The sequence below is a fragment of the Aulonocara sp. 'chitande type north' Nkhata Bay genome, linkage group LG2 (assembly GCF_057382095.1).
Source record: "Aulonocara sp. 'chitande type north' Nkhata Bay isolate Kocher_YH1m ecotype deep benthic linkage group LG2, A_spYH_male_GT1.1, whole genome shotgun sequence".
In the NCBI taxonomy this organism is placed as follows: domain Eukaryota; kingdom Metazoa; phylum Chordata; class Actinopteri; order Cichliformes; family Cichlidae; genus Aulonocara; species Aulonocara sp. 'chitande type north' Nkhata Bay.
In genome coordinates this window covers 35,567,699-35,580,156 of record NC_141345.1, presented here as the reverse complement: position 1 = coordinate 35,580,156, position 12,458 = coordinate 35,567,699, and the positions used below count along the sequence as shown (strand labels likewise).

Genomic DNA, 12,458 nt, shown 5'->3' with positions numbered 1-12,458 from the left:
TTGGGACAGCCTTCGTCGCGTCGCTGTGACGTAATCGGCCTTAAAGGCTGCAGACCCTGAATTGGGATACAGCCTGTGGCGGACAGAGCGGCCCAAGCAGAGATGGGCAGTAACGCGTTACTGTAATCTGATTACTTTTTTCAAGTAACGAGTAAAGTAAGGGATTACTATTGCAAAATCGGTAATTAGATTACCGTTACTTTCCCGTAGGAACGCTGCGTTACTAAAACCGTGATTTTTTTGCGAGAATGTCTCATGACAGTGACTTAAGCGAGTGCGCCGTTGGTGACAACAGCTGTGTGCAGATCAACAATGGATCACATATCGATTGTGGGAGAGAGTATAAGCGTGCAGCGTTTAAAGCGTGGAAGTACTGACCTTACTTTGAGTTTGATTCCATAAAAAGTGACAAAAACATTAGTGTCCGCTGTGCGTAGGAAGAAAACTTTTTACAGCGAAAAAAACCCCTAAACTTCCAACAAGCACCGAGTAGCTACGACGTAATGGGAAACTCACAGAGAAACTCACGGATTCATCAACTGACCGCAGCACACCTGCACCAGGGTAAACCTCCGCCTACCGTAGTCCTGCTTTACAGGTGAAAATAGAGCAACAGGACCGCTGAGTCTTTGACTTTATTTATTTTCTACTGTGTTTTACTTGCATCTATTTGAAAGAGTGAGTGTAAACACAAAAAATATTTTATTTTATGTGCTGGAATGTGCAGAAAATAGGTTTAAATGTTAACCTAATTTATTCAAGTCAGAGAATGTTGCAGATAATTACATTTTTGCTTGATGCATAAAGTTAAAAGAATAAAACTAATAAAACAAGTAAAAAAAAGAGACTTTTCCATTTGATTACATTTTGTATGATGATTTATGCAGAAAAAGTAGAATTGGGCTGAAAGATCTATCGCTTTATCACCTCTTCAGGTTGTAAATCGTGTTTTTAAAAAGTAACTAAGTAACTAAGTAATTAATTACTTTTGAAAATAAGTAATCAGTAAAGTAACGGGATTACTTTTTGGGGGAAGTAATCAGTAATTAGTTACTGATTACTTTTTTCAAGTAACTTGACCAACACTGGGCCCAAGTGTTTCAAAGTAGCGGACACACGGAAAGAAGAAACACATGAAAACATGGCAGAGTCTACGCTAGAGCTGAAGAGGATGAACACCCTCGGACTCATATACTAAGAATGTTTCTCTTAAAAGCAGTACAAAAGAACAGTTATGTTGTTATGATATTTTGATACCATAGTAGCATTTACAGGATATTGTTTTATACAGGAAAACTGTTACTCAATATGGCCCATCTACTAGTTGTTTTTCTCTTTCTCTGTGACCCAAGAATTAATGTGTAGGACTCACAAGCTGGTACCCCAAGGTCGAAAATACCACAGAGACGAGACCACTTCCTTACTCCCATCCTCCCTTTTTCTTTATCTCCTGGAAAAGGCTCGTTAAAGGCTAGGTGGTTTGTTTCAGAATTCACTAATGAAAGAACTCTGTATTTTATGTCTAGGAGTGTATTTTGCTGGGATGATCATAAATTATAGCTGAACTGATAAACTACACAAGGGATACTTTGCTCAGAAGGCAGGAAGACGTTTCCTTATTTAGTCTGTACCGGTTTGAACTGGGAAAGCTGACACACGAACCTTTTTTCCTCTATATAAACTGCTGTGTATCAAATAAACCTTTGAGTCGATTTGGGAAGACAACCTGAAGCAGTCTGTGTTTCCTTGTTCTCCCAAGCTGCTCCCGACGTCGTAACTAACCCAGCTGAATGGCATACCTGAGTGTTACTTTAAATAATTAGGAATCTTAGAAGGAAAGGACAGAACTCTGCTTATCGCTCACGCCACGGAGGAAACCCGGGACGGCAATTTCCTTCATATGTCATCAGCGTCGGTGTATTCAGCGTCGGTGTCTTCAGTGAGAGCCAAAACCAACCAACTTTTCAGCGTGAAACAACTCAACTCGTGTAACCTGAGGAAACAGTCTCTAAATATCTTTTTAGCTGTGGTTAGCTGGATGTCAGTCTTATGTTACAGACGCTGTGTCGAGCTCGAGCTGCAAGTCATATTTTCGGCGCTACGTTGTAGTGAGATAAGTTTGTGGGTGTTTTGTGCAGCTTCGGCTGACCTTTTAACTGCTCGCTGGTTAGCTAGCGTGAGCTATAAGCTAACAGCTAGCCTGGTTAAACAAGCTAGAGTTCCACGCACATGTAAACAGCTCGTCTCTACTGCTTTAACTGTTAAAACAGAAGGCAATACTGCGGCTGACAGGGTTTATTATGTGAAACAGCGGCTTGTTTAGTTTAAACAGTCTGCATTAAGCTGGGCAAACACTGCGATTTTTTTCAGTCACGTTATTCAGCTCCTGCTCAAACTGTACAATTAAATCTCAGGGGTTAGAAGTTCATAGATCACGATGCAGGTCTCACACTATACGGCCTGATGCTCTGATGCGACCTGAGTGCTCAAACTGTGCGTCCATAACATGAAGCTTATCATACAAAATCTCTCTCCCTCTCTATCTTTCACTCACACACACACACACACACACACACCACCATCAACTTTGCTAAATTACTGATGAAAAACATTGACCAGGCAGCTGTGATTGAGCAGCAATGTCCATCCAACTCTTTTCATGGTTGTTGTAGTTGTGATAATTTTGTGAGGCCACATTGAAAAGCCTCGGATATGGAAGCGTAGAGCTGCCACCCAGGCAAAAGAAAAATAGAGCTATATCACTTTATAACATGAAAAGTATATTTTTCTAACAATATACTTTATTTTTTTGTGATCAACATTTTATTGATTTAAAACGGGGGGGGGGGTACAGACATATACAGCACAACTGTAAACTGCAGTAGCAAAGCAAACATTGGTCACAAGGCATAGGGACAGCAAAGAAAAAAACACAAAGTCAAAACCAGTTATTGCCTCTTCCAGGAGATAACTTTGGATGAGAAGATTTTCCAAGCTTCAACAGTCGTGGGTCGAGCTTTATTTAATTTTGCTGTGGTATGTTCAAAATGAATAACACGGATAAGACATCGTATCCAGAATGATTCCATACAAATGTCAGGACTGAACCATTGCTTTATAATAGTCTTCTTTGCGGATGTGAATCCAGCGAACTTTTTTACTCTTACTTGAGTAACTTTTTTGACGACTACTTTTCACTTTTACTTGAGTAATAATATTTTAAAGTAATGCTACTCTTACTTGAGTATAATTTTTGGATACTCGGCCCACCTCTCATGTATACTATGTATGCAATACAATGTATTACTATTTATTTAATTTGATTCATCATATTATAAATAAATAACCTGGAAAGCAAGAACAGGAAAACACAATAGGTACAATGAATGTAAATTATCATGTTTTTAGTAAAATTACTAACAAATTCTTTGTATTTGTTTATTTTCAATATAAAAGATCAGTACTATAACCCAACCGACACACTTTCACATCCTGCATTTTACTTGAGAGTACACACTTTCTTCAGTTTCCAGTTCATCCTTCTTCTTCTTTCCTCTTGTCGTTTTCCTTCCAGAGAATTGCAGTGCAGCATAGTTCAGTTCACCTTCAATCTATGCGAAATAATAAAATTCTTATAATTACATCAAGTTGTTAGAAATCACTAAAAATATGATGCCATATTATTACTTACACTGTCATCCACAGCTTGGCTCAAGTCATCTCGCCTTGCTTGTGACGAGCTGTTTTCTGTGCATAACGGTGATGAAAGAGGAATATTATCTACTTGATTTTTATTTTTTAAAATTGGGTTTCTAACCTGGCTAATTCAATAATAACTTATTGACCTTGATAGAGTCCTACATAATGAGATGTGCAAGATGTCAGCAATATTAATAATAAAATGTATAGAAAGATATGTAAATTTACTTTTACTAATCCTATTTCTTTGAAAGTTCCTTTTAATGTTAAGAAGAGCGATATTATTATGATTTTTCATTTATTTTAAACGACTTACTTTTAATTTGTTCACATGCTGCTCCTGGAGTTCGCCAACAGATGAAAATAACATTAAGAATAAGAGAAATAACCAAGCAGATTATTGCTATCACCAGTGCAATAAATGCAGAACCTGCTGTTTGCACTGCAAAACAAAGAAAACATCTTAGGAGTGATTCTAAAAGAGATGAATATTTATCTGATATGATATATTTCATAGTCATACCCATTTCTTGTTTAGTTCCATTTCCAAATAATATCAGCCCACATGTGGCCACAGCACAATAGTAAGTCGCAGCGTTAGAGGAGCTGACATTTTTAGAAGAGCGAAAAACACAGCTCCGCTGAGCCTCAGATCTTTTCCCACATTCATGATGTCTGTTTCCTTCAGTGTAAATGATATCAGGATGAGATCCTTCTCTGAACCAGAACACGTGGTGACCTCCTGGACATGTCTTATTTTCAGCGTCAGAAAATAGTGAACAGTGAAGAGTCACTGAATTTCCTGCATGGACTGTCTTCTCCTGAACAACAGTGTAGTTTGCTGTCTGGGTGTTTCCTGTTTAATACAAATGTGTTGACAAATGTGACAATAAAGCACCTTTTGAAAGCCTGAGAAAAATCGGTGTAATGCATGCTAGTCATAAAATTCTTAAGAATATATTTCACTTAAAACAACCATTAAGATCACTGCAAACATCTTCAATATAAATTGAAAGTTTAGTAGGTTTTCCAAAAATGCTTATTGACATTTTAATTGTTTTTTTTTTTCACATTTACATGAGACAGCTTTAGCTGCTGAGAAAAAAAAATCACAATATTACCTTTTACTAACAAATACGTTCCGCTCCATGTAGTATCTTGGAGCCACTCTGTAAACCCACAGTGATAGATTCCCTCGTCGTCTTGATTTGTTTTCAGAATGGTCAGGTTGCTGACATTTTTATCATAATTTGCTTCCCATCTTGAGTTATCAAATGCAGGTGCAAACTTAGGTGTTGCCGATTCTTTCAGTGTCCAGATAATTTTCAGTGTGTCACCAGCTCTCTGATGGTACCAGTGGATATCTCTACGGCCGGTCTCAGTTTTGGGCAGAACACATGTAAAGTTGACAGGTCCCCCAAGTTGAGCTGTAGTTATTGGAATGAGTGCAGCTAAATTGAAACAAAAAATATAAAATATAAAACAGTCAATAACAATAAAAAAAAAACTGAAAAAAGAAATGTAAGACCAACCTACATATATGGAAAAAATACTTGATAGAATAAGAAAGCACTTACATACTCGATGAAGAAGAATCAGTGTAACCCAGAACAAAAACATTTTGACAGTGTCCTCTGTTAGGGATCTAATAAGTATTTCATTGAGTGTGTAGGAGGTGGAGGAGGTAACATGGACCCTCCATGTCACACTGTCACATACATCTGATTGGTTATCACAAAACATAGACTCAGAAGGCCACTTCCTGTGACATTGATCTTGCACAACAAGTCCTCAAACTAAGCTGATGCATTGCCCATTTCTTCCTATTATTGGAAACAATTCATTAAAATGCTCCTGAATTGCCAGATTGAGCAAAAATGTTTACTTTAGAAAGTGAATGTAGGATGGTGGCACAAACATGCATAACTACACCAGGGATGGCAGTTTGAGTCTTCGTTGAATCAAATTTTATGCTTTAAACACATTTTGAAAAGTTCCACTTTCTAGGTCATTAGGTGTTCCACATCCTGCACAATCTCAAAGCAAAGACTCAATGTTTATTTACAATGGCATGAGAGGGCATTAACTTTCAAACATAAATGTAGCTCTCAATAACCACTTGTCCAAGCAGACAAGCAAATAGTGACTCATCACACACATAGCAAACAAACTAAAGTGACAAATCGGGATCTCTAACACGGGTAACTGGTTAAAACATTATTACTGAATTATTTCTTAAAGTTTTAATATATTTACCATTTATATTATATTTTGTTGTGGTCTTGGTTTGTGGAGATGTGTAGCGTGTCATTTGGTCTTGTTACCCCAAGAGTTAAGCTATTCCAGGTACTCACCCATGGCAGGTGTAAAAGAAGGTAGCTGATGAGTGTTGCTGTGTTCAGTCCTGCTGTAACAATTAAGGATGCAAATAGGTAGATTAATTTTAGGTTACCCTTATATCTTTTTGTTTAAACCTGATACCACCACCGGTCAAAGTGACATCTTGAAATGTGGTTTTTGGGAAAAGCTACAAATATTTTGCAGATTTGTCAAACACATCTTCAGCCCATCAGCACAGAACATCTAAATAATCAAATAATCAAATCAAAATATCCTTTTGGGTTTTTTAATTTTTGCCATTAAATAATGGCCACAAAAACATTTTTTAGACCTGTATAAATTGGCTCTTGACCTTATTAGTACAAACTCTCATATAATCCTATTATCCTATGAAACATTTGTGACACAGGGCAGGAAAAGCCAATCAAAGATACAGACTGAGAGTTCCAGCTGTAATGCCATAAAGAACAGCCTGTTTGGCAATGGTCATTTTATTTACTTATAATGAAATGTGCTATATAATCTCAATGTGCTTAACATAAAAGATGAAAAAATAAAAATCTATTTAGGTCACCAACTCTATGAAGCTAAAAAATAACAAAATAAACTTTACAAAGAAATAAAATTCAAGTTAACACACACGATAAGTGCAAGCCTTTGAGAATAAACAGGTTTTAAATATTTTTTTCAAATTAGATCCATTAAAAAACACCCTCAACAGACTCTTGGAAAACATCTCCCTGTTCTCTAAGGTGCCTCTCTGCTTCTTGCTACTCTGTCTTTCTTTTCCATTTCTGTGCAAGTGTTCAGCTGGGAGATATATGATTGGCTGGGTAGCTTTCTTTCATTAATGTAGCAGTGATGTCCATTTTCACATTTAAAATGAAGAAAACTGATATGATTGAGATGAGATGAGATGAGATAGCCTTTATTTGTCAGTTGCAGGTCTTTTGCCGACCGTACATACAATACACAAACATCACATTGGGGAGACAGGTCAGGCTAGGTAGCGAGGAAAAAAACATCAAAATGTGTAACACAGAAGGATAATACAGGAATGCACAGATATCAACACACCATAGCACAATAAACACAGACAGCAACATGGGAAAGAGTTCCAGTGTGTACATCTGATCTGGGACCGCTGCAATCTTCGACTGCGCCTCCAGCTGACCCGATGTCCACATCAGAGGGGAGGTAAGCATTGGAGGTGGCGTTGGATCCGGGGTAGGGAGGGTGATGTGCCAGGAGTGCTTATCAGTATCAGTGTATGTGTGCGTGTGCGTGTCCATAGTTCAGCTGAGACAGTGTCCTTCGCCCTGCCAGGCTAAGTAAACAGTCTACCAGCCAACCCAGGTGACCTTGCATGGAATGGGAAGGAACAGACTCAACACAGTCGTTATCAGGGTGTTTTGTTCAGCTCCGGCCTTGCAGCTGGCGCCAAAGGGGTATCCGCATAACTGATGTTATTTTTTACTTTAGTGCGAACAGCTCATATGAATTTCAAAGCAGTTCTACAGTCCAACACTGGTCTCTCAATCTCCCGTTGGAGAGCCGCGAGCTTCGCCATACTTGCGTTCTATGATGTTGTCATTTCTTGTGCTCAAGGAGCCGATTCTGAGACCTCACGGCAGTGTGCCTCCCCGGGATGTCATCCGATTTGTGCCCAGAGATGTTATTCCGGGCTAGCCCTTCAGAGATGTATCCAGTCTGCAGTCAGAGATCTTATTCTGAGTATTCACAGCACCGGTAGCCTCTCCAAGATCTTATCCGTGCTGACTCAATGAGCCCATTTTGAGAAACTCACGCCTCTCCCACCATTCCAATCCCAGCGGGCAGCCTTGTGGGGATTTGAACAGCCAGTTCCGCTTCCTTAATTCTTCGATAAGTCAGGGCCAAGCCAGCTCCGATCCGCCAGAACCCTGTTACCATGGTTCCGAATAGGTAGATATCTTCAGCACTCAGGCTCACCCGAGCCCAAACTTCTCGTTGAGAAGGGGTGTCGATTGCATTTAGGGACCAGTTGATCCAATCCATAATTCCTCTTTTAGGTTTTAGAGAACAGACTGTGAGTGAGTGTTCCAGGTAAAATACAAAAAAACCCCACGAGACTAGACAAGGACATAAGCAGGGAAGATAAGGGAGAAGAGAAAAAGTCCGTCCGCCTCCTCCGAGAGCCAAAGAAGAAAAATTGGTCATTATTATACAGAATAGATATATAAAATGTAAACCAACACAGATGTACAACTAAATATGTTTTCATAACAGTGATCAGTGAAGTTTTACCAGAAGGTTAATCATTTATTAATAACATACATGTGTAAGTGGGAATTGATCTATATGCATACTAAATGAAAACAATTCAAAAATCCAACACGTTTTGACATCTTTACATTAAAAATTAACATTAGCAAAGATAAGTAAAAGAAATTATACTTGCATGTAAGTCTAAATGCTTTAACATTTTAGGAAACATAAAGTTACAAATGTAACTTTTGTGAATTTAGCTTGGTTTTTGCTGTGTCACATTTGTATTAAATTTGTCTGAATTTTTTTGTTGAAAGAAGTTTTAACTTTTCAACCGATGATTAAAAAAAATCACATTTCAGCTTCTTCTCAGCCAGTCTTATATTTTCAGTTCTTCCAGCTTCTTATAGTTCTTTAACTGCCTCTATAAAGTTACAACAGCAATTCAGCCTCCAGCTGTCCATCAAACAGAGAGGTACATCTCTAAGCTATACAGGATATCAAGCAATATATTTCAGCAGTTTTGTTCACTTGTTGTATGTCTTCTTTGATCTGACCCAGCCATCAGGTGCATGGCAGTCTTGGCCACAGAATCTTCACCCTGAATCACGTGTCTGTACCATCAGAGTCTGGCTTTGCACTTTTGTGTATGAACCTGGATTCTGTGATACATAGGACTCTGGAAACTGTGGGTTTTATGAAAAAAGGGAACCTCAATTCAGAAAGGCCTGACTGGTATAAGTCACAAATGCACATTTCAGAACTGATAACCCATAAGCTGGACAGAAAATGAGGGAACACCAAAGTGTTTCCAGGCCAGTCGAGAGATATAATCTCTCCAGCATGTCCTGGGTCTGCCCCGGGGCCTCCTCCCGATGGGACATGCCCAGAACACCTCACCCAGGAGGCATCCTTATCAGATGCCCGAACCACCTCAACTGGCTCCTTTTGATGTGGAGGAGCAGCGGCTCTACTCTGAGCCCCTCCCGGATGGCTGAACTTCTCACCCTATTTCTAAGGGAGAGACCAGCCACCCTTCGGAGGAAGCCCATTTCCACTGCTTGTATCCGCGATCTCATTCTTTCACTACCCACAGCTCATGACGATAGGTGAGGGTAGGGAGGGTAAATTGACAGCTTCGCTTTTACTCTCAGCTCTCTCTTCACTACAACAGACCAGTACAGCGTCCGCATGATGGCAGCCACAGCACCAATCTGTCTGTCCATCTCCGACTCCCTTCTCCCGTCACTCGTGAACAAGACCAAGATGCTTGAACTCCTCCACTTGGGGCAAGAACTCATCCCCAACCCGGAGTGAGCACTCCACCCTTTTCCGGCTGAGGACCATGGCCTCAGATTTGGAGGTGCTGATTCTCATTCCTTCACACTCAGCTGCAAACTGTTCCAAGGTGAGCTGGAGGCCTTCTGCCGCTTGGCTGCGTCTAGAAATTCTGTCCATAAAAACCATACCATTTGTGTGGTTGTCAAACTTCACATAATCCATCCTTGTGATGACTTTTATGGCAAGTAATCAGAGTACTATAGAGTACAAGGGTGGGGCACCTGCAGGTCAGCCATTGCTGTATTGATGTACAGAAAGAACTGTAGGTAAAATCAGGCTGTTCCTTGGTGCACGCCTATGATAATGGGGAAAGCAGCAAGATCCCCACAGGAAATTTTACTGATTGGTAAATTAATTGTACTCACAGATATTTAGTCATAGCTGAAATTGTCAACACCCAGGGATTTTTCTAGAAAATGCACCTTTATGTGCAGTGTATCAACACAAAAACAGACAAAAAAAAATTTCACACACAAACTAAAAAACTGGGCTGGACAAAATTATTGGCACCCTCAACTTAATATTTGGTTGGGTGCTCTTTGGAAAAAAATCAATCAATCACTTCCAATAACCATCAACAAGCTTACTCCATGTCTGAACTGGAATTTTCGACCATTCTTTTTTGCAAACTACTCAAGATCTCTCAGATTTGAAGGGTGCCTTCTCCCAACAGCAAGTTTAAGATCTCTCCACACTGTAAAATCTAATATTGTGTTTAACCTCCTAGGACCTGGTGTCCACATATGTGGACATCACATTTTGGGTTATTTAGACCAAAATACTCAATTTTGCTCTATAATGGCTTGATATCCACTTACGAGGACATTATACAGCTACTGTTCTATTGAAATTTTAAACGAATATCCTCATATATGGCTCTTGTTTTTTCTTAAAAACAAAGATAAGGTAAAAAAAAAAATGTTTTTACATTCATCGGGCCCCAATGTGACCAAATATCAAAGAGAAATTAAAAATGCATGCCGTGGAAAAGTTTGGGTCTTAGGAGGTTAATTAAAAATATTAAATAGGCTGAACTCAATTTTTATCCATTTGTTATTAGAACTAGATTTAAATAAGTTACCAGTACTTTTTATGCAAAAACGCTGATAAACTCAATTTATTTGAGTTTTCTTAACATAGAAAAACTAAGTAACCTGCCTGATTTTGTTTAAACAATTATTGCACACAATGAAATCCAATAAACTTCATTTCACTTCTTAAAAATCACTGTGTGTGTCTCCTATATGATATATTTAACTGACATTTTTTATTGTAACAACCAACGATTTATACAGAAAAATAATGACCATTAACAAGGTTGCCCAAACTTTTGCATCCCACTGTAGCTGCTTTGTTTCTGTTTCACTCTCTTCTGCAGGAAGTTGGTCTTGCAGTACTTTTTTTATCTACTTTAAAGAGACAAGTGGAATAAAACTATATAACTGTTGTAATAATATAACTGAACAGCTTATAAGAGCTGTGGAACAGGAAGGAACAAGTGCACATCACACTGTGACAGTTTTTCCTTTTCTGTGGTTTTTCTTAGCTGCTGGCAGAAGCAGGGAGATGCTAATCATGTATCCCTTCCTGGTATCCATGGCAATGTCTTCAAATGTTTGTTATATTATTAACCATACTTCTGAAGTCTTATTTTCCTACACACCTCACTTGTATAGTTGGTGATAGTTGGTTGTAAATGCTTGTTGCTTAAAATCACAAAAAAGAAACAATATTTGTGCTCTGCATTAAAGTAAAACTAAATCATTTTGGTTTGTCTATATAAAAAGAGTCTTGTAGCTGCTTTGTCATATCATATCCTGTTAAAGGGCACAGTGAGCTCTGCTCTCAGTAAACAGCTTCAGTGGTTGGTCAAAGAGTGGAGAAATGGCCCACCAAAGCCTTTGTCTGTCAGTGTAGTTGTTGCATGTGGCTTTGCTTGTTTTGTTTTTTTGTCAAGAGAACAATGCAGAGGGCCTTTAGAAAGTGCTTTTAGATAGATAAAAGATCAAATGTTATTCATTTTATTTTATTTTTTTAAACATTTCTAAACAATGACATTAACCTTTTTAACCACATTAAATATCAAACTCAAAAATATCTCATGTGTGGAAAGTTGTGGCGGACCAAACACATTCGTCTGCTAGGAGCTGCACCCTGTTACTGCAACACTGCCACTTCATTAGGTACACTTGTTCACTCTAGCTGCGCTCCGAAAGAAATTTGTCATGCAGACTTAGGCAGCCAGGGATCTGATCACCAAGCTATTGATTATTAGATCTCCTGACTACAACCACCTCTAACAATTCCCACTTTGTGATAAGGCTTTTGGATGGTGGCGTCAGAATTTGTCTTTAAAAAAAAAAGCATGGATCCATCCTGCCTTGTATCATTGGTTCTGGTTATTGGTGGTTGTGTAATGTTGTGAAGGATGTTTTCTTAGAACTCCTAGTAATAATTGAGCATTGCTTAAACACCACACAGCCTACTTAAATATTGTTGCTGATCATGCCCATCTCTTTATGACCAGCATATCCATTTTATGATGGATGCTTCTGGCAGAATAATCTGCTATATTCAAACAATCTCAAAAACCTGTCTCTTGAAACTGTCAATGAGTTTGCTGTGCTCAGATGGTCGTGACTGTCACCAGATCTTAATCCAATGAGTACCTGTGGGATGGAACTGCTTCATGCTGTAATGTTAATAAGCACCAAAGTCTATGAGGAATGACTGCAACAGCATCTATACGGGGTAATTAATAATAATAACTGGAATAAAGACAGTTTGGAAAGCAACTTAGTGCTAGTAAGGTGTAACTATTTAAACTATTT

General features: G+C 38.7%; 1 protein-coding gene across 2 annotated transcripts; it reads right to left on the bottom strand.

Moving 5' to 3' along the window:
* Positions 1-3,458: 3,458 nt before the first annotated feature.
* Positions 3,459-5,442, bottom strand: LOC147338302 (uncharacterized). Of its 2 annotated transcripts, XM_086260676.1 has the most exons (6): positions 5,277-5,319; positions 4,821-5,150; positions 4,223-4,555; positions 4,016-4,141; positions 3,692-3,747; positions 3,459-3,611 (listed from the first exon to the last, which is right to left on the bottom strand). In XM_086260676.1, exons 1-6 carry the CDS (start codon positions 5,317-5,319, stop codon positions 3,486-3,488), a joined length of 1,014 nt encoding a protein of 337 aa, XP_086116802.1. In that variant the 3' UTR covers positions 3,459-3,485. The 2 variants fall into 2 exon arrangements, with proteins under 2 accessions (XP_086116802.1, XP_086116793.1); XM_086260667.1 differs by having other exon boundaries at positions 4,016-4,555; positions 4,821-5,442.
* Between the last annotated feature and the right edge of the window lie 7,016 nt (positions 5,443-12,458).